Source organism: Pelodiscus sinensis, chromosome 8 (assembly GCF_049634645.1).
Source record: "Pelodiscus sinensis isolate JC-2024 chromosome 8, ASM4963464v1, whole genome shotgun sequence".
Taxonomy (NCBI): domain Eukaryota; kingdom Metazoa; phylum Chordata; order Testudines; family Trionychidae; genus Pelodiscus; species Pelodiscus sinensis.
The window spans coordinates 428486-449439 of record NC_134718.1 but is presented as its reverse complement, the minus strand read 5'-3'; the positions used below and the strand labels follow the sequence as shown (position 1 = coordinate 449439).

At 58.6% G+C, this 20954-nt stretch overlaps 1 protein-coding gene across 3 annotated transcripts in view; it reads right to left on the bottom strand.

Moving 5' to 3' along the window:
- The window catches only part of DNMBP (dynamin binding protein), an 89475-nt gene that overhangs the window by 57427 nt on the left and 11094 nt on the right, over positions 1–20954 (bottom strand). For 2 of the 3 annotated variants that reach the window (XM_075934443.1, XM_075934445.1), the window contains exons 2-4: positions 5342–5556; positions 3219–3341; positions 964–2736 (exon numbers count right to left, since the gene is read on the bottom strand). In XM_075934443.1, the coding sequence (XP_075790558.1) occupies positions 964–2736; positions 3219–3341; positions 5342–5486 (2041 nt within the window). In that variant the 5' untranslated portion in view covers positions 5487–5556. Of the gene's footprint in view, positions 1–963; positions 2737–3218; positions 3342–5341; positions 5557–11562; positions 11728–20954 lie in introns of all 3 variants that reach the window. The other variant, XM_075934444.1, reaches the window with a different exon arrangement.

Sequence of the window (20954 nt, the reverse complement as noted above, 5' to 3'; positions counted from 1 at the left end):
GTCCAGGACCTACCCCCGCTGTGGTTCTGCACTGAAAGTGTATCACAGCTGGGCGCACAGGCAGCCCCGCTCAGTCCTGGCTTGAAACGGGTCCAGGACCTACCCCCGCTGCGGTTCTGCACTGAAAGTGTATCACAGCTGGGCGCACAGGCAGCCCCGCTCAGTCCTGGCTTGAAACGGGTCCAGGACCTACCCCCGCTGCGGTTCTGCACTGAAAGTGTATCACAGCTGGGCGCACAGGCAGCCCCGCTCAGTCCTGGCTTGAAACGGGTCCAGGACCTACCCCTGCTGCGGTTCTGCACTGAAAGTGTATCACAGCTGGGCGCACAGGCAGCCCCGCTCAGTCCTGGCTTGAAACGGGTCCAGGACCTACCCCCGCTGCGGTTCTGCACTGAAAGTGTATCACAGCTGGGCGCACAGGCAGCCCCGCTCAGTCCTGGCTCATGCCGGGTCGGGGAGCTCAGACCCCCCCCCAGACGTGCTGCTGCCACCCCATGCTGCTGCCCCTTTTTCAGAGGTAGCAGCGCTGGTTTTCAAACTGGCTCCCCTCGCAGACCAGCTCCCACCTGGCCACCCACGCTGCTGCCTCTGATACAGGGGCCCAAGGCTGCCACCCGGCGCTCCTCAGGCACTGAACTGCCGTTCCCCGGCCGAGATCCCCAGGCTCTAAGGCAACTCTGGCCCTGCTGCTTCCCCCACAGCACACCTGGGGAGAGGGATCACTGCTGGGAGCGAGGGCAGGGCAGGAAAGCACCGCACCAGCCCTGCCTGAGCTGCGGGAGGGGCAGCGGAAGGAGAGGGGAAGGGAATGTGGATGGGGAGGGCGAGCGGGAGATGGGGGAACAGGGAAGACCACGGGGGACGATCAGCGCAAGGGCCCTTCTGACAACGCGACTCACAGCGGCGCTCAGGAGCCATTCGCCACAGACCAGGGCCCGCACCGCCCACCCCCGCTTTCCTCACCTCTCAGCTCCTGCAGCTCCGCAATGAGGCTTCTCATGCTGGAGTCACAGAACTCCAGGTTCTCCAAGGTCTCCGATCTCTCCAGCTCATCCTGCTGCTCCTCCAAGAGCGAGTTCAGCTCAGCTCGAGTCTTGCCATAAACCTCCAGCTCCTGTTCCACCTCCCGGGCCCTCGTCAGCAGAAAGGGGCACTGACACGCAGCGGCCCTATCGGAGTCCCCCTGCCTGGGCTGCAGCTGTGGAGAAGCCGTGTTCCTCCTCTGGCTGCTCGGCGGGGGCAGAGGGGCTGGCCGGGAGGGCCGCACTGAGAAGGAGGGAGACACAGCTGGGGCGCTGGGGCGAGGAGGTGGGGGCCTGAGGGCCTTCCTCCTCTCCGGCAGCCTCCAGTGGGGGGTGCCCTCGGGGGAGCCCCGCACGATGTCCTCCTCCGAGCTGTAGTCCAGGATGGAGAAGTGGCGGGAGACCCCCTTGTCCGACTCGGCTCCCGTGCTGGCCAGGCTTTGCTCAAATTGCGCCAGCTGCTCGGTCAGCTTGCAGTCAAGGTCCGCGCCGCTGTCTCCGTGCAGCATGGGTGAGGGCCAGTCTGCTTGGGCCTCAGGCCACGAACCCAGGCCTTCATGGGCACCCCGGAAGCTGGAAGAGCAAGATCTGGATTTCTGCTTTTGCTCCTCCACCCAGCTGGCCAGGTCCTGGAAAAGGGTGCTCGTCCGGCCTTCGCCAGGCTCTGCCGCAGCCCAGCTGCTGGGAGAAGGGAAGGCTTGGCTCTGGCTACTGTGCAGGGGGGAGCCTGGTGCCCCTGGGGCATTCTTCTCAGGCGAGGCAGGGATCTCCAAGGGCCTTTGCGAGGGCCCAGGACTCTGGCTGGGCTCCAATACAACCACCCGGCAGTGGAGTCTGCCTGTTGGCTGGGGAGTGGGGGAAATGCCATTGATGGCCTTTGCAGAGTCCGTGGGAAGGGGCCCTGTGCTGGGAGGGTGCCCGCCCGAGGGTGCAGGCTTGCACTCCCCAAACCCAGCATCAGAGAGACCCTCTGGCCTTGATGCAGTTGTGCTGGGTCTCTCTCCCACAGGGTGCCAGCCCCCTTGCTCCCCTGGCAGGGAAAGGGCCCCGGTGCAGGCCTCCTCGGGGTCCTGGCAGGTGGCCTGCCCACGGCTGCCTTCTCCCTGCAAGTTCCCAGCCTCCAGCCTCACAAACCGGTGAGGGAAAATGCCCCGCCTCCCCCGCAGCTGGCCCTCCAGCCAGCCATCCTCCAGCACCCCCACAATCTGGATTCTGTCTCCCACATCGAAATCCAGCTCGTTGGGCTCCAGGGCTTGGAACCGGTAGAGCGCGATGCCGCACGGGCCCCCTTCCTGCTCAGGGCACCCCTCTGCCACGCCGTTAACACGGGGCCCCTCGGAGGGCCCCGGCCCCTCTGGGCCCCCTGGCACTCTCAAGGGACCCAGCAGCTCCACAAATCCCTCCGGGAAGATCCCGCGCCGACCGCCCAGCTCCCCCGTGAACCAGCCGGGCTCGGGGATCTCGACAATAGTGATCACATCCCCTTCCCTGAAGTCCAGCTCCTCCTCCAGCTGCGCAGAGAGGCTCATCAATGCCCGGGCTTGGCCCAGCGCGTCGGCAGGCACCAGGACGGGGCTCTGGGGGGGCCGGCGGCGCCAGGGCGAGAGGCAAAGCTCCCGCACGCACGAGGACGGGAAGGAGCCCTTGGAGCCCCAGCAGCTTCTGCCCTGGAGCCAGCTGACGGTGAGGGGGCCACTCAGGATCACCAGGTCTCCTGGGGAAGAAGGAGAGATACTGGCTCAGGGACTCACCCCCATTTCTGAGTCCTCTATCTCCCCTCGTCAGCCCAGCACCGCACCACAGAGACACCAGAGCCGGGTGGACCGCCCCAGGGCCCTGCATGTGCATGGGGGGCCGGGTATGAACCGCGCCTGCCAACCCCACCACTCCAAACCCAGACAGCACGCCCTGGAGGCGCTTCAGTCCCGTCTGCTCCCTGAGTCTGTGGGCTCATCCAGCTTGTCTCCCTAGCCAGGGCTGCTGTCTGCATTGCCTTTGCTGAAAGCAGAGAGCCCGGTGAATCGCACGGCTCCAGCAGCTGGGGCACTAAGGAAAACATCCAGAAGGAGCCCCACAGAGCGGGCCCCAGCCCCACAAAGCCGCCTGCAGGCCCACAACCCACCGTGCGGCTAGGAGCCCTCTGTGCCCCGGCACACGAGCGACAGGCAAGGCAGGAGCCCAAGGAGGAGCAGTTACCTCTCTGCAGCGACAGGCTCCCCGGCTCCTGGGACGCGAAGTCATTTGTGCAGACAAACAGCTTCTCTCCCTGCGTCAAACTGGGAAGAGCCACGGCCTCCACGAAGCTGCTGGGGAACTGCCCTGGAACGAGACGCAAGGACTCCTCACTGTGGCGGCACACGGACACCCCAGCCCACCGCCACCTCCTCGTCACTCAGGCTCTCCCTTACCCCATCCCCAGGACCCCTGGAAATCTGGAGCTCCGGAGGGTTCTCAAATGTTCTTCTTTATTAAGTAAGAAAAGGACAGTCCCCTCCTCCGGATGTCCACAGAGCGGCCCAGGCCCCAGTGCATGAGTGACCCTCCCACGCCAGGGAGAGCAAGCAAGCAAGCGTTCGCCTCCCCTCTCGGTCCGGTGCCAGGGAAGGCCCAGGTCAGGAGCAAGAGATGAGGGTATTCTGGTCAGAAACCGAAACCCCAACCCTGGCCCCTGGGGCGCCGCGCACGGACCCGATGGCAAGACTTGGGCTGTCGGTTCGGTGGAGCCGTCAGCGTGTGACGTGCTCTTAGCCCAGCTGCATCAATGCTGTCACTGGGCTTCCCCACTGGGTCACCCAGGCAAGGCCGTGTCTGGCAATTCGGGAAGTTCCCTTGGCCGACATGCCACTCTCTGCGGTGCCATTTCTTGGTGCTCACCGGGTGAGCTGACTCAGCAGCCAGCCTGGCGGGCAGGGCAGATCTCACAATGCTACAACAGACAGGTTCTCACGCTACGGTGAGGCTGATTCCCGTGGAGGTGCTCTGCGCCCCTCGATGGGTTTACAGATTCTGGGGTGGAACAATCCCAGAGAAGTGAGCTGGATCAGTGTTTCCCAATTTTATTTGGCCACAGAACCCTTTTCAGCTTTAAATAATTTCAAGGAACCCCTAGGGCAATTCTGGCAAGCAAAAAGAAAAAAAAAAAAGCCCTGCCAGAACCGGTTGAGCAAAAAAACCTGCAAAATACTCTAAGAGGGGGCGGGGTCTGGGCGGAAGGTGGGTGCGGGAGCAGGTTGGGGGGCGGGGTCCGGGCGGAAGGTGGGTGCGGGAGCAGGTTGGGGGGCGGGGTCCGGGCGGAAGGTGGGTGCGGGAGCAGGTTGGGGGGCAGGGTCCGGGCGGAAGGTGGGTGCGGGAGCAGGTTGGGGGGCAGGGTCCGGGCGGAAGGTGGGTGAGGGGGCGGGGTCTGGGCGGAAGGTGGGTGCGGGAGCAGGTTGGGGGGCGGGGTCCGGGCGGAAGGTGGGTGCGGGAGCAGGTTGGGGGGCGGGGTCCGGGCGGAAGGTGGGTGCGGGAGCAGGTTGGGGGGCGGGGTCCGGGCGGAAGGTGGGTGCGGGAGCAGGTTGGGGGGCAGGGTCCGGGCGGAAGGTGGGTGCGGGAGCAGGTTGGGGGGCAGGGTCCGGGCGGAAGGTGGGTGCAGGAGCACCCTTTCGTGGCCCCATCCTATTGCCTACATTAAGCTCGTCAGGGCCTGCACAGCACCTAGCACAATGAGCCTTCACCTGCAGGTGCCAGGCCGAAGGAGAGAAGGCTCCGAGCCCTGGCCCCTTACCTGCCAGGAGAACGGCCCTTGGCCAAGTGGGAATGCAGCCAGCTGGGGTAACTAGCCAGCCCGAAGTTACCCGACCTTTGCTATCCGCACCCCCCTTCCCTGATCAGTGCCCCTGAGTCTCGGATGGGAACCAGGACCCGAAGTGGGCCTGTGAGCTGGGGGAGGTCATGGTCAGGAGCAGAACCATGGCCTAGAGCCAAGACAGGACCTGCGGCTGGGGGTGAGAGCAGAGCAGGGGGGTGCTCCCTTCCTGCCCCCCCCCCCGGGGGCTGGCCCAGGCCCCACGGCCCCTCCCATCCTCTAGAGGGGCGTGTTTCCTAGTTCGAGGGGCGTGTTTCACAGTTCGAGGGGCGTTTCACAGTTCGAGGGGCGTGTTTCACAGTTCGAGGGGCGTTTCACAGTTCGAGGGGCGTGTTTCATAGTTCGAGGGGCGTGTTTCATAGTTCGGGGACCACTAGCTCAGACAGTCCACAGGGTGAGGACCACTGACCCCAGGCAGGTTAGTGCCAGAGCTGGGACCAGAACCTCCATTTGTGGGGCACCTTTCAGCCCTTACCTGTGACCCCCTCCTTCTTCCCGAGGAGCCAGAACTCGTCCACGGCCTCCAGCACCTCTATGACATCCCCCACAAACAGGGGCAGCTCCTCGGAGACGCTGGGGCGGAAATCAAAGACCGCTCGCACCACGGAGCCGGCCTCCATCGCTCAGGGGCTGCAGGCAGGACGCAGCCAGATGCCACCCCTCAGGCCGAGACACATGGCCAGGAACACGCTGTCAGCAGAGACACAGAGCAGTGAGTGCGGTGCAAAAGCTGAGACCGACCAAGGAAAACGGGCCCTGCACCAACAGCGGCTGGCAGCACTTCCACTGCCCTGTCCCACCTCTCCACCCCGGGACCCCCGCCTCACCCCCCCACCCCTAGCCCCAGGGCCCCCCACCCCCCACCCCCGCCTTCCCGCCCCAGGACCCCGCCTCCCCACCTTGGAGCCCCCCGCCTCCTGCCCCAGGCCCTCACCCTCCAGCCCTCACCCCTGACTCCCCACATTGGGGCACCCCACCTCCCCGCCCTGAGCCCTCCACCCCGGGGCCCCTCACCCCTCGCCCCCCCGCCTACCCGCCCCAGGGCCCCTCACCCCCCACCCCCACCTCCCCGCCCTGGGGCCCTGCCTCCCCACCTTGGGGCTCCCCGCCCCAGGCCCTCCACCCCAGGGCCCCTCACCCCCCCAGCCCTCGCCTCCCCGCCCTGGGGCCCTGCCTCCCCGCTGCACCATGAAACACGCCTGGGCACACCCCGGGGCCACTGCCTCTCCGCACTCTGGTGCCGAAGCGCGCACTTGAGCCGAGTGCAGAGGAGAAAGCAGGGAAGAAGCAGCGAGAGGCTGGAAATGAATTCCCCTCAGAAAGGAAACAAGAGGCGGGAGAGGAAGCCCACTGCTTCCCTGACACAGGACGAGGGCCACGGCCTGCCAGAGGCTGCGCCAGGGATCTGCAGGCAGACAAACAGCAGCAGCTTTCCCTTGCCCCTGGCAGTGCTCGAGAAGTGGTACACGCCTGGGCGCACCCAGCGAGTGGGGACGTGCGCACGCTGCACAATGAAACACGTCTGGGTGCACACAGCAAGTGAGGACGTGCACACACAGCACCATGAAACACGCCTGGGTGCACACAGCGAGTGAGGACGTGCACACACTGCACCATGAAACACGCCTGGGTGCACACAGCGAGTGAGGACGTGCCCACACAGCACCATGAAACACGCCTGGGTGCACACAGCGAGTGAGGACGTGCGTACACAGCACCATGAAACACGCCTGGGTGCACACAGCGAGTGAGGACGTGCGTACACAGCACCATGAAACACGCCTGGGTGCACACAGCGAGTGAGGACGTGCCCACACAGCACCATGAAACACGCCTGGGTGCACACAGCGAGTGAGGACGTGCGCACACAGCACCATGAAACACGCCTGGGTGCACACAGCGAGTGAGGACGTGCGCACACAGCACCATGAAACATGCCTGGGTGCACACAGCGAGTGAGGACGTGCGCACACAGCACCATGAAACACACTTGGGTGCACACAGCGAGTGAGGACGTGCACACACAGCACCATGAAACACGCCTGGGCGCACACAGCGAGCGAGGACGTGCCAACACTGCACCATGAAACACGCCTGGGCGCACACAGCGAGTGAGGACGTGCGCACACAGCACCATGAAACACGCCTGGGTGCACACAGCGAGTGAGGACGTGCGCACACAGCACCATGAAACACGCCTGGGTGCACACAGCGAGTGAGGACGTGCACACACAGCACCATGAAACACGCCTGGGTGCACACAGCGAGTGAGGACGTGCACACACAGCACCATGAAACACGCCTGGGTTCACACAGCGAGTGAGGACGTGCCCACACAGCACCATGAAACACGCCTGGGTGCACACAGCGAGTGAGGACGTGCACACACAGCACCATGAAACACGCCTGGGTGCACACAGCGAGTGAGGACGTGCACACACTGCACCATGAAACACGCCTGGGTGCACACAGCGAGTGAGGACGTGCACACACTGCACCATGAAACACGCCTGGGTGCACACAGCGAGTGAGGACGTGCACACACAGCACCATGAAACACGCCTGGGTGCACACAGCGAGTGAGGACGTGCACACACTGCACCATGAAACACGCCTGGGTGCACACAGCGAGTGAGGACGTGCGCACACTGCACCATGAAACACGCCTGGGTGCACACAGCGAGTGAGGACGTGCGCACACTGCACCATGAAACACGCCTGGGTGCACACAGCGAGTGAGGACGTGCGCACACAGCACCATGAAACACGCCTGGGTGCACAAAGCGAGTGAGGACGTGCCCACACTGCACCTAAGAGAGTACCAGAGCCCAGACCTGCTGCCGCTCCCTCACCCAGGGGCTGCCCCCCCGAGAGCAGCAGGGCTCCCCCCCAGGTGACACGGACCTGCCACAGCACCCTCCCACACTCCGCCTGCACCTCAGAGAACAGCCAGGCCTGGCCCTGCCAGAGGCTCCCCTCAGCTCCTGGCTCCCCAGCAGTGCCCGGTGAGGGGAGAACGCAGACTGCCTGCTGATGGGGTGCACTGGGCCCCACAGGAACGACGCAGAGTCTGTGTCCGGACAGGACACTGTCTGGTCACGTCTCTCCCACGCGCCCAGCGCACAGGGCAAGGCGTGCACCCCTCAGCAAAGGGCCTCAGCCCCGCCAGCTGGCACGCAGGAGGCCTGTGCAGCGCCCTGGGCACACCTGGCTGGGACTGGCTGCTGTAAGCACTGAACAGATCCGTCACGAGCAGCTCCCCATGCGACTCTCCATGTGACCCCCGTACCCCACAGGGACAGAGCCCCATCCATCCAGCTACCCCTTCTGGGAGCCTGCCTAGTGCGCCCAGAAGGGCCCGTGCCTAGGAGAGACCACACCCAGCATGTGGCTCTGAGGAGCAAAACCCAAACGAGAACCCGCCGACGTGGGCGGGCTGTGGGCGAGAACGAAACCGGCGCGTCCAGTAAGGAGAGAGACACAGGCCTCTGTGGCAGAGAGGGGCAGGAAGAGCCAGCAGGGAGCCTAGACTCCGCATCCCACCGTTTCCAGCACGCCCCCACAGGGCTTCTCCCATCTGCCCCAACTCTCTGCAGACATCCAGAGCCACACTGCGTCCCCACCTGGCCCCTCAGCACACAGCTCTACACGGGGCTGGCTCCTTGTCACGCCCACGGCCTGCCTGGCTGCCGGGCGACCTGCCGTCTCATCGTGTCCCTCCCAGAGACACCGTGGGCAAAGGCCATCTCTTCACGACGTGTGTAGCGCGCAGCCAGGCAGCCCTGGGCACGCCCTGATATCCCGCGTCAGCACCACCCTGGAAGGCAATTTTCGAAAAGATGGAAATCGGGGCTGGCGGGAATGCAGGGACCCGTGGCAGACTGGGGGCGAGCCGGGGAGGAAGGAGAGGCGGGGTAGCTGTTAGCTGCTTAGCACAAAGGGGGTGGACAATTATTGAGGGCTAGCTGGGACCGCCGAACCAAGAAGAACGTGGACGCAGCCAAAGGCTATTACTAAGGGCTCTGTCCTGGAGGTCACAGACTCCACGACATCTTCCAGGACTGCCGGAGCAGCGGCCAGACAGCTGAAGTGGGGGGACTGGAGCAGCTGCCGGTGGCCAGCCCCCTGCAGCACTCCGACTGTTCGCCCCCCTTCCCATGACGTTTTGCTTATTGCCTATGACCTGTGCCATGCAGGCTGGACACAGGCATCTCACCAGTCCTAGTCAGCCCTTCTCGGCAGCAGGTACCAGACTCAAACTCCTCAAAGACAAGAGGTCTTTGTTAAGGAATCCACACCCCCATTCCTTCAATTAAGGAAGGGACGGGGCACTGGCAGCTGGCCCCTGAGGCTTGGGGCTCCTCCCAGAGATGGGGAGCCCACGCTGGTGCTCCAGTCCCCCCACTATCTCCCTGTGGGGCTGGAGCACACACAATCGACTAGCCTGTCCCCCTTCCCCCGGCTCTGGTGTGTGAGGAGAATGTGGGCTTCTCAGTCAGCCACAGCAATAAGGGTGGCGAGCGTGTGTGTTGTTGCGGGGTTTTGGTTTTGGTTTTTGCTTCTCGCTTGCGTGCAGCCCCGACTGATTTTTCTGGGGGTCAGTGGCCCCTGAACCAAAAAAAGTTTCCCAGCCCCGGATTAAGATCTGGCAAGGTTTCCTAGGCACATCTCGGGGTCATCCAAAGAGTCCTGCAATGTAAGTTGTGCAAGTCTGGGCTTATCATTCCCAGGTCTGGCAAGTCAAACCGTCTGAGCAGGGTTCAATACTGTCCAATATTCCAGTTAGAATGCCCTGACGCAGGCAGCAGCCGACCTGTTCGATTGCATCACGGTGCCGCTCCTTTTTCAGAACGTCACTTCACTGTGGTTTGCACGTCGTGGAGTTGGAATACCTCAGACCATGGCTGCACTAGCACTTTGGTTGCTCAGAGATGTGAAAAAATGCCCTTTAGTGACATAATTCCACTGCCAGAAGCAGCATTGTGGCTAGTGCTACGAAGGTGGAAGAGCTCTGTCCCACTGGCACAGAGCAGCTACAAAGGAGACTTTACAGGGGCGGGTGCAGTGGTCCGGCTGTGCCCCTGTAAGAGCTCCAGTGTGGGCACAGCCTCTGTTAAGGAACTTGGGTTTTGTAATTAGGGCGATGGATCCAAGCCCAAGTCTATCGGACACTACAAAGACTAAGGCCACGTCTGCACAAGAGACCTTACAGCAACACGGCTGAACTGATGCAGCTGTGCCACTGTAAGATGGCTCCTGTAGCCACACCGTGCCCATTGACACAGTTCAATCACCCACAAGTGGCACTACCTATGTTGGCAATCCAGCGCTATCCGCACAGGCGCTAATGTCACTTGGGAAATAATTAGCCCTTTAAAATATTTCACCATGTTTAACATTATTAGACCAATATTTTATGGATCAACTGACCAATTATTTTTGGACTGGTCAAAGGCCCATCTCTTATTTACTGATATTTCTGTATCATAGGAAACATTCCACTCTTACAAAACAGCTAAAAGGAGACTAACAAACTGGTCTTTCCTTTGCCGGCTGTCTTTAAAATCAAGCTAGACCAAGCAGTGGGAAAAATGCTGAAGAGAACAAACCCTCCAAGCCTAGGGAGGAGAAGGGACCAGAGGTGTCCTGATGGTGTTCTCTGTCTCAAGCTCCCACCGCCGTTGTAACTCATTTATCAACCATTTGGTACTAACATGTAGCAAAGGGAAAAGTCAAGGAGGGGAAGACAGCAAATGTGATACAACGCGCAGCACTGTAATCCAGCAAGAGAGCGGAACAGCACCATACAAATACACTAGACCAGGGTTTCCCAACCTATGGGTCGGGACCCAAGTATGGGTCGCCATTACATTTCAAAAGAGTCACCAAGTGTCTCCCCAGGCGGCTCTGTCCCCCCTCCTCCCCCCATTTTTGAATTGCCTTGGGTCACACCAAGTCGTCCTGAATTGTCGAAATAGGTCCACATCTGGAAAAGGCTGGGAACCGCTGCACTAGACATTCCCAGCGCTGAAAGGTGATTCATTTAAAACTGGCAAAAGGAAATATTATACAGCTCATATTAGCCTATGAAACTCTTTGCCCCAAGACACCAACCTCTGAGGTCGGGACTTTAGTGACAGTCAGAAGAAGATGAGACATTTATAATGAGAATATGAACGTATACGGTACACAAGACAGGCTGACATTATAAAAGGTTGTACTTCCCAAAACCGGGACGCCCTCATCCAGCAACATCCATGGTACAGCAGGACTGGGGCTGGGATCAAGTGCTAGAGCCCCAGCGGGGGGCAGCTGGGGCAGGCAGATGATCTGGGGAGCCGGTGGTAGAGGACCCCCTCTGGTCTGGCAAATTCCCTCCTTCAGGACCAGTCAGGTCCCGAGGGTGCTGGACCAGAGAGCTCCAACCTGTACTAAACCTTCCTGCTCCAGGGCATAAACCAGCTAGTTAAATAATGGGCATTCAAGAGAAACTTCCCCCATGGGCACACAATGCCATAATGGGCCTGAAGGGGGGGTTCTTGCACTTTCCTCTGAAGTAGCTGGTGCTGGCTGCAGTCAGAAGTTATGACAAGAAGGCTCTGGAGTGCAGGGGGTTGGAGACGGGAGGTTGTAGGTTCGAGTCCTGTAATATACAAGCAGTCAGACTAGCCCAGTGCTTCTCAATCTTTTTCATACCAGGGACCGGCTTGCTGCCTTCCTAACTTGTGTTAGGAGATCTCAGGGACATGAGCTAGTCCGGTCACGTCTGGCCTTATATTCTCTGATTCTCATTCCTGGCTTGGCCACCAACTTTGCCAGACTGGAAGTAGGTCCCTCCGTCCTCTGTGACTCGGTCTCCATCTGTAAAATGCAAATAAGAACGATTCTCCCATTCTGACCGGTGGGCATACAACACGCAGATGTGAGCCACACCAACGCCCAGATCGACGGACCACTGCTGTGATGCCCTGTTGCCAAGTATCTAACAAAGTCAGTTAAACAGTATCCATGCGATGGGGCATACGAACCCCACCCTGGAGAGGAAGGGGTTAAGAAGCTGCTTTGGGCCCAGGCAGCCCTGCTCACAGGCTCAGGAGCCCCGGGCAGGCAGACAGGCATGTGAGCTGACCTGCACTCCGAGCACCTGGGAAGACATTCCAAAGAGCTTTCTCAACGAGACCTGGCAACAGCAACAGATGCAGCAAGAGCTGAAGTGTTAAATGTCTCTCTTCTTTCAGTTTGCACCAAAAAGTTAGCAGAGACTGGATGATTAACTGGATGAATATCAGTGCCAAGGGGAGGATCTGAGTCTAAAACAGGGAAAGAGCAAGTTCAGAATTGCTTATACAGCTTAGATGCCATTACATCCTAGCTGGCTGAAGAGATCTGCAAGCCATTAGTGATTATTTCTAGAATTCCTGGAGGATGGGAGAGAACACAAAGGACTAGAAAAGGGAAAACATGGTGCTTATCTGTAAAAAGGGGAATAAGTACAAGGCAGGGAATTACAGACCAGTCAGCTTAACTTCAGCTTATCTACAAGTAGAAGCCTTGCAGCTGGAAAGATGAAATCCCTGGGGTATATCTCAACATTAGTAAGGCTTTTAATACTGTTTCACATAACCTCTTAAGCAAACTGGGAAAATATAGAGTAGACAAACCTCCTCTAAAGGTGGTGCACAACACGTTGGAAAAACACACTCAGAGAGTAGTTATCAATGGTTCACAGTCAGCCTGGAAGAGAAGCTCAAGTGGTCCGTAGGGATCTGTCCCACAGCCAATTCTATTCAATATCTTCAAAAACATTTTGTCCAATAGCAGAGAGAGCACACGTGTGTGGTTTGCAGATAATACCAAGCTGGAGGGTTACAAGTACTTGGCAGGTCAGAATCAGAATTCAAACTGATTTTGACAAACTGTAGAAAAGGACTAAAGTAAATAGGATGAATTCAATGAGGACAAATGGACAGTACTGCACGTGCACTGATGCACAATGGGGAATGAGTGTCTAGGAAGGAGTACTGCAGAAAAGGATCAAGAAGTTATAGCAGATTGCAAACTAAATATGAGTAAAAAATGTAATGCTATTGCAAAAAAAGCAAACCCTCTGGGATGTACTAGCAGCAGTGTAGAATGCCGGACACACATAATATTTTTGCTCTGCTCAGCACTGATGAGGCTACAGCTGGAGTACTGAGCCCAGTTCTAGGCACCACACTTCAGAAAAGATGAAGACAAACTGCATAAACTCCAGAAGAGAAGAGAAAGGGATCAAATGTTTAGGAATCATGTCATAGGAGCGGCCAGGCCAGCTCAGACCATAGGTCAGGGTCTTGTCTTCTGACAGTGGCCAATGCCAGGCGCCCAGAAGAAGGAACAGAGCAGGTAATCATCAAATGATTCATTCCCTGTCACCAATTCCCGGCTTCCTCCACAGTCCCAGCCCTCTCCCAGGGTTGGGCTGAACCCTGGTTTCACTTGGAGTGGGCTGACGCCCTGCTACAGTTTCCCGCCCCCTGTTCTAGGCGTTTGCGACTGGCTGCTAACTATGCGCTCCATTATCATTCTGGGGACAGAAGTTAAGCTGGCTGGTTTGTAATTCCCTGGGGGGTTTTTGTAGACTGGCGCTCTATTTGCCCTTTTCCAGTCTTCTGGAATCTCTCCCATATTCCACGACTTTCCAAGGATCAGGATAAAGGGTAGCGGGGCTTACATTTCAGTAGGGAGATTTCGGTTGAACACACTGTCCAGGTGGTCAAGCACTGGACCAAGCTACTAAGGAGGATGTGGACCCTCCGTCACTGAAAGTTTTTAAGAACAGTTTAGGTGAGCATCTGCCACCAACGGTCTGTAGCTGATCCTGAGTCCTGGCTCAAGGCATGGGACTGGGTCAGATGACCTATCAAGGCTCCTCCACTCCCACATTTCTAGGACAGGGACCTGACCAAGCCCTGTTATTCTTTGAAGGGCTGAGACTTGATCTGTTGTTTAGACATCTACTGTACCCTGTGGGAAGAGAGGGCGTGGTAATAAGTGATGCAAGGAGGTAGACACTTAGCCACCCAGGGTCCAGGACTCAGCTGGATCCTGGATCTGAGCCTAGTAGAGAGGAGGGTCCAGGCTCCCCTACCAACCTCGAAAGAGGGACAACTATGGAACCCTATCCCTTGGGGGAACCTAGGTTGGGGAAGACTCTGAAGATACGCGAGGCCAGACAAGTGTTCCCTGTAAGCTGGGCGCTTGGGCAGCCGCTCCGTAGATGCTGCTCAGCTGCTCAGCAGAGCGCCCACAGCTAGGTTTTTTGTTTCGACTAGTGGTGCACATTCGCACATGCCTCAGTGCACATAACACTTATTCTGCACATGGATGGGAAAGACTAGAGGGAACATTGCTCCAGACCATGAGAACCCAAGCCAAGGGGGAAGTGCTGAATGCCTTGCTTAGCCCTAAAAGACCTCCTTGTTACCGGACTCTAGATCAACATCCCACAAGCAGTGGCCTTGGAAATGTGACCTGTCTGGAGGGCTGAGCCCACCACAGGGCCAAGCTGTGGCGTGAAGGTAACAAGGAGGCCTTGTAGCTTGTATGGCCCGGCCCGACCTCCAAGTGGCACTGGGGGTGCCTGCATGATCCACTAACACATATTTATTCCAACAGGATTTTCGAAGAGAGCCCACAACTGAAGGGCGTACAAATCAATTGCTCAAGCTACCACTAATGTCCCAGCCAACTCGCGCTTCTGTCAGCTGTGCGAGGGCAGAGCAGGGTTTTCACCCAGCTGCTGAGGAACCACACAAAGGGTTAATGGAACAGCTCTCTGGGCGTGGGTGGCACAGTAACAATGTGAGAAGCCTTAGGGATCTGGGGAGTTCATACGTTCAATTAAGCAACAGTTTAGTCTCACTGCAGCTCAAACTCTCAGCCGCTAACCACTTTTACTGGGTCACAGGAGCCACTGAATGCAGAGGGGGAAGCCACGCTGAATTGGAAGGGTGTGGCTCTTACAGAGAAAAGGGAGAGCTGATGGGAAGGAACGGGCAGTTGCGAGCTCAAAACCTGCTCCCAGGATTTCTGGAGATTCTGAGCAAAGACTGTGCACGTCCCTAGGAAGCACAAGCCCTCCCTGCTCTTATTCCCACCTCCATCAGCTGCCTCCGGGGCGTCCGGAATTCATGCTCTCTGTGCATGCAGAGTGGTGCAGCATTGCTAAGGCCACCCTTCCAAGCCCCAGGTTTAGCGTGTAGGGAAAGTGGCCCTTTGCTGAATGCGCTGGGACTTCCCTGACATGGCGTGTGGGCTGGAGGTATCTTTCTCTGGGCCCTGTCAGTGTGCTCCTTTGTTTAAAGGCAGCAAACCAGCCTCCGAGGGTTACTTGTTCCGCTGTATTATTCGTTTTTCCAGGGCCTCGGCCTGCTTTCCCCCCCAGGAGTGACCACCCACTGCAAACCGGCATCTGGGAGTTCACGACTCTCTGCTTCTTTCGGGCTGGGATGTTACGGAATCTAACCCTCTGGACATACAGGTAAAGCAAAGCCCAAGAGCCCAAGAGCCCGGAGAGCGTGACCCTGCAGTAACAGCCTTGTCCACACGCCAGCAGGAAGAGCAGATTCTTGGGAGAGCTCCACGCTCCCAGAGATCTGCACTGAGTCACCACCCCTGACTTCTGGCCAAGAACCATTCCCCTCTCACCTCAGAGCTGCGTAATCCCTCCAAGGCAGGGCGGGCCCAGGACTGAACAAACACAGAGTCAGGGCTGCAGCAGAGCCCAGAATCCCTGACTCAGCCCAATGGCAGCAGCATGACGCCCCGGAGCCTGCCTGCCCATGAAGAGAAAGCCAGGCAACCGTCTCTCTTCCCCGCCCCTCCCCAGGACCAGGGCAGGTGACCCATTTCAGCACCTCACTGCCTCCCAGTTCCAAGATTAGCAGCTTCCCCAGAGCCCCGTGTGGCAGCCCCCCAAGGAATCTGCAGCCTGGCAGAGCCAGCCCCAGCCCCAGCCCCAGCCCCAGCCCCGTACCCTTCAACTCCCTCTGTCCTTTCCGCCAGGCCAGCCAGCGGGGGCTCAGGAAGCAGAGACGCTTTAACCTGGTTATAATGTTGTTTAGTGTGCAGTGGGTGGTCACCCTGCTCCAGGCACACAAAGGGTTAAAACAGCCCTGGCAGTGGGCTGTAGCTAGGGGCCAATCATGAGAGGCCTTGCAGCAGCCAATCACAGCCCAGCAGGGCTGTATAAAGGAGATGGCTGGCAAGGCTGAGCACACCTCACTTTAGCACTGGAGCGAGAAGGAGCTTGCTAGCCAAGGTACCAAAGACAGAGCAGTGCTGGGGAAAGGCAAGGGAGCTCCAGCCTGAGGTCCAGCAACAGAGGCCTGAGGGGCGGTAGGGCTGCTGGGAGGCTGCCATGGCAGGTAAAAGACAACAGGCCCCCACCTTTGGCCTATGACGAGTGGCCATGTCAGGCTGCACTTTCCCCGGAGGGAAGGGGCTAGATGACCACTGGCAGTAGGGTCACTGAGGCAGAGTGGGTTTAGGGGACCCTGAGAGGGAGGACCCCAGAGTGTGGGGGCACTGCGACAGGGTAGTACCCAGAGGGGAGGACGCCGCCATCTGGGAGGGACGTGGGTCCTAACACAGAGTGGTGGAGAACTGGGCACAGCAGGCATGACACCGGCCAGCAGGGGGCGGTCCAGGGCTGAAGAGTTGATTCCTCACGTGATCAGCAGGTGGCACCGTGGTGGTGGGTCATGGGGCCATCTACATAGAATGGACCAGACCACGTTAGACAGCAGTAAAGGGGTAATGGAGACTTAGCCAGGTCTACGCTAGACCCAGCAGCTCGGTATAAGGCACGCAACTCCAGCTACATAGAATACCTTGGCGACTTCCCTTATTCCTTGCAAAAGGAGGACTACCAGATGCCAGCGAGGGTGCCCTCTGAGTTCGATTTAGTGAGTCTTAACTAGACTCGCTAAATCAAACTCCAGAAGATCAACTGCGGCAGCAGTGATCTTCCATGTAGTGAAGACAAGCCCTTTGTCACGTTTCTGCTGCACAGTGACTCAGATTTCAGATCCATTTCCCACATACCTCAGCCTCTCTCCTTGCATTTGAAATAAGGCTGGACAAGAAATGTTCAATAACTGAATCTCCATCTTTGGGGAAACGCAAGGCAGAAGATGAGGGTTGCATCCTTACCCAGAGAAGCCACCACTCGGAGCGAGGGTGACCTGACAGAGGATGGTGAAATGTGTTTGAGCCCTTTAGGATGGATGTAGATAAAATCAATGGAGTGTACTGTACATTGGAAAGATGGGTCTTCTCCATCCTATTTTGCTGGCAGTTTAGCACATTCACAGACACATGGGGCCCTGGAACTTAAGAGACAAGGCAGCGATGTAAAGGAACCCTTGGAGGTTGATAAAGAGTATTAGACGTATGCCTTAGTGTCACAAGCCAACCAACCCAACAGCCCAGATAAGTCTTTGATCAGACAGAGAAGGCACCTTAACAGATGGGAGTCTCAGCAATAGAAGCCTTATATCAGAAAGCCAGCCAGCGGGGCACTCCTCCAGCGCCGGCTTCACCCTCCATATTGCACTCCCCCAGGTATGGCGTGGCTAAAGCTGGCTACGGGGTGTGCGACAGCAGGAGTCACCAGAAGAAAGTGGGACAATCTTTGAGAAACAGAAAGTCACAGAGAGAGAGAGAAAAGAGCAAAGCGGTGATTTGCGGTGTGCGTGCTAGGCTTGCATGAGAATGGCTGATGTTCTCTATGGATCTGTATCTCCCTGCAAATCTGAGCTGCTCTCCGCTAGTGCCCAGGGAGGAACCAGTCTCCCATTAACAGAGAAAATCCAACTTTAACCCAAAAAGAATCAGAAGAATTGGAACAGATTCTTACCAAAGAGCAAACTTTCTTTTTGACATTTAATCAGAAAATCCCATTTCAGCCAGGCCTCCTCCAAGCCCCTTGCTCCCACGCCAATGTACTGTCAATTCTTGGAACCAGACTCCAGCTCTAGAACCTCAGACCCCACTTTGGCCTGGCTCTGATTCCGTACACTCTCCAGCTGTTCTGCCTGGACCACAGGCTCGCTGCAGCTGTCACCGGGACACGAGATGTAGAATCGTGGCAGACGGCTACACACTGAGAGCGCTACAGATGTTCCCGAGCCTCACACCCTTACACAGGGCTTGTGCCAACACCACTGGGTCCTGACTTGCTTTCCTTCTCTCACTAGGACCGCCAGGCAGTCTCAAGCCTAAAATCCTACCGTGGCCAACTCCTCAGCACACGCTTGCCTACACCATCCTCCCTTCCCAGGAAAGGGCGCGCACACATGCTCCCTCACCGTTGTGTTATTCTGCAAGCTCCTTGGGGCAGGGAGACCCTTGCTTGACCCATTCACACCGCGCACTTGCCTGGGGAGTAAAGGCAGTAAGCACCACTGGTCACAAACAAAACAAGGAAACAGCAAGGACACATGCCACCTGGCAGAGCCCACGCCCCTGGCCTGGGGAGGAGGAGAGGCGTCCTGTCCCCATCAGGGGAATTCTGATACATGCAGACTGCTGTGGTGAGCGGCTAGCTCTGGGAAAGGGAGATTTTCCTGCTTCCTCTAAGAAGCTTCGTACCTCTTCACAGCTCTTCGTTCTCCTTCACACTTACAGTATGTACAAGAAACATTAAACCAATAGTTAAGTGGCAAAATCTAGTCCATCGAAACTAGGAAATGTGTGTGCAGCCATAATGCTTCCTCCTTGTGCAAGGCGATCACGGCTTTAAGAACCCGATCGCCGGTTATTTTTCTATAGGACACCTGCCTCATTCAGTGTAAAAGGCCTTTAAATCAAACTTTGCCAGCTGGCCATCGATGATTAGCTGTTCCTCATTTTCTGGGTGCCCACCTTGAGATACCCAGGATACCCACTCCAGCATGAAGGCCACGTGCTCCGGGCAATGCGCGTAGGACTAGGCGTCAGAAGGCCCTGAGTTCTAGCTCTGTCACTAAGGTGCTGTTACTGGCAGTCCCCTTCCCAGAATGTTTACAGCTAGGACACCTGGGAGGTTGCACAGGATACACACGGGTCCCTAACATGATCCCACTGATCCTGTCCCTTACCTGAGACAGGGGCCCCGTGGATATGGAGTATGTGACTACGGAGTTAGCAGCTGCCTGATAGGCAACATGCACTAGGGCAGTGAATTACAGTTGCTTGAGCCTTCCTAATTCTCACACTTTGCAACCTTCTTAATGGTTTTCATTTACAGTTTAGATGGAGGCCATTGGGAAGCAGCATGTTCCGGTCAGGGATGTTAACGGGTAACTGGTACCCAGGGAACAGCCCACCATGGGCCAAGGGCTACTCCTGCCCTCATGGGGCCAGAAGATGGCCAGGAACAGCCTGCCATCCACCCCCTTTAATCAGTTCACCGGTTAAACAATGTTAACTAACCAAACAGGATTCTACCTCCCTGGCTGCAGGGGGCTGGCACTGGACAGAGTCGGGAGAACTGGCGTTTCTAAGCTGGAGCATTTCCAGCCCTCCCATCCCTCTGTCGGCCTTGGGTATTGAGACTCGTCTCTTTGGGGCAAGAACTGTCTCCCTCTCAGCCCGTGAGCACCTCGCTCGCGGGGCCTGCTCTCAGCTGGGCTGCGAGGGTCCGCGGGAACACGGCAGATACTGTACCTGCTCTCGGCTGGGCTGCGAGGGGCGCGGGAACACGGCAGATACTGTACCTGCTCTCGGCTGGGCTGCGAGGGGCCGCGGGAACACGGCAGATACTGTACCTGCTCTCGGCTGGGCTGCGAGGGGCCGCGGGAACACGGCAGATACTGTACCTGCTCTCGGCTGGGCTGCGAGGGGCGCGGGAACACGGCAGATACTGTACCTGCTCTCGGCTGGGCTGCGAGGGGCGCGGGAACACGGCAGATACTGTACCTGCTCTCGGCTGGGCTGCGAGGGGCCGCGGGAACACGGCAGATACTGTACCTGCTCTCGGCTGGGCTGCGAGGGGCGCGGGAACACGGCAGATACTGTACCTGCTCTCGGCTGGGCTGCGAGGGGCCGCGGGAACACGGCAGATACTGTACCTGCTCTCGGCTGGGCTGCGAGGGGCCGCGGGAACACGGCAGATACTGTACCTGCTCTCGGCTGGGCTGCGAGGGCCGCGGGAACACGGCAGATACTGTACCTGCTCTCGGCTGGGCTGCGAGGGGCCGCGGGAACACGGCAGATACTGTACCTGCTCTCGGCTGGGCTGCGAGGGGCGCGGGAACACGGCAGATACTGTACCTGCTCTCGGCTGGGCTGCGAGGGGCGCGGGAACACGGCAGATACTGTACCTGCTCTCGGCTGGGCTGCGAGGGGCGCGGGAACACGGCAGATACTGTACCTGCTCTCGGCTGGGCTGCGAGGGGCGCGGGAACACGGCAGATACTGTACCTGCTCTCGGCTGGGCTGCGAGGGGCCGCGGGAACACGGCAGATACTGTACCTGCTCTCGGCTGGGCTGCGAGGGGCCGCGGGAACACGGCAGATACTGTACCTGCTCTCGGCTGGGCTGCGAGGGGCGCGGGAACACGGCAGATACTGTACCTGCTCTCGGCTGGGCTGCGAGGGGCGCGGGAACACGGCAGATACTGTACCTGCTCTCGGCTGGGCTGCGAGGGGCGCGGGAACACGGCAGATACTGTACCTGCTCTCGGCTGGGCTGCGAGGGGCCGCGGGAACACGGCAGATACTGTACCTGCTCTCGGCTGGGCTGCGAGGGGCCGCGGGAACACGGCAGATACTGTACCTGCTCTCGGCTGGGCTGCGAGGGGCGCGGGAACACGGCAGATACTGTACCTGCTCTCGGCTGGGCTGCGAGGGGCGCGGGAACACGGCAGATACTGTACCTGCTCTCGGCTGGGCTGCGAGGGGCGCGGGAACACGGCAGATACTGTACCTGCTCTCGGCTGGGCTGCGAGGGCCGCGGGAACACGGCAGATACTGTACCTGCTCTCGGCTGGGCTGCGAGGGGCGCGGGAACACGGCAGATACTGTACCTGCTCTCGGCTGGGCTGCGAGGGGCGCGGGAACACG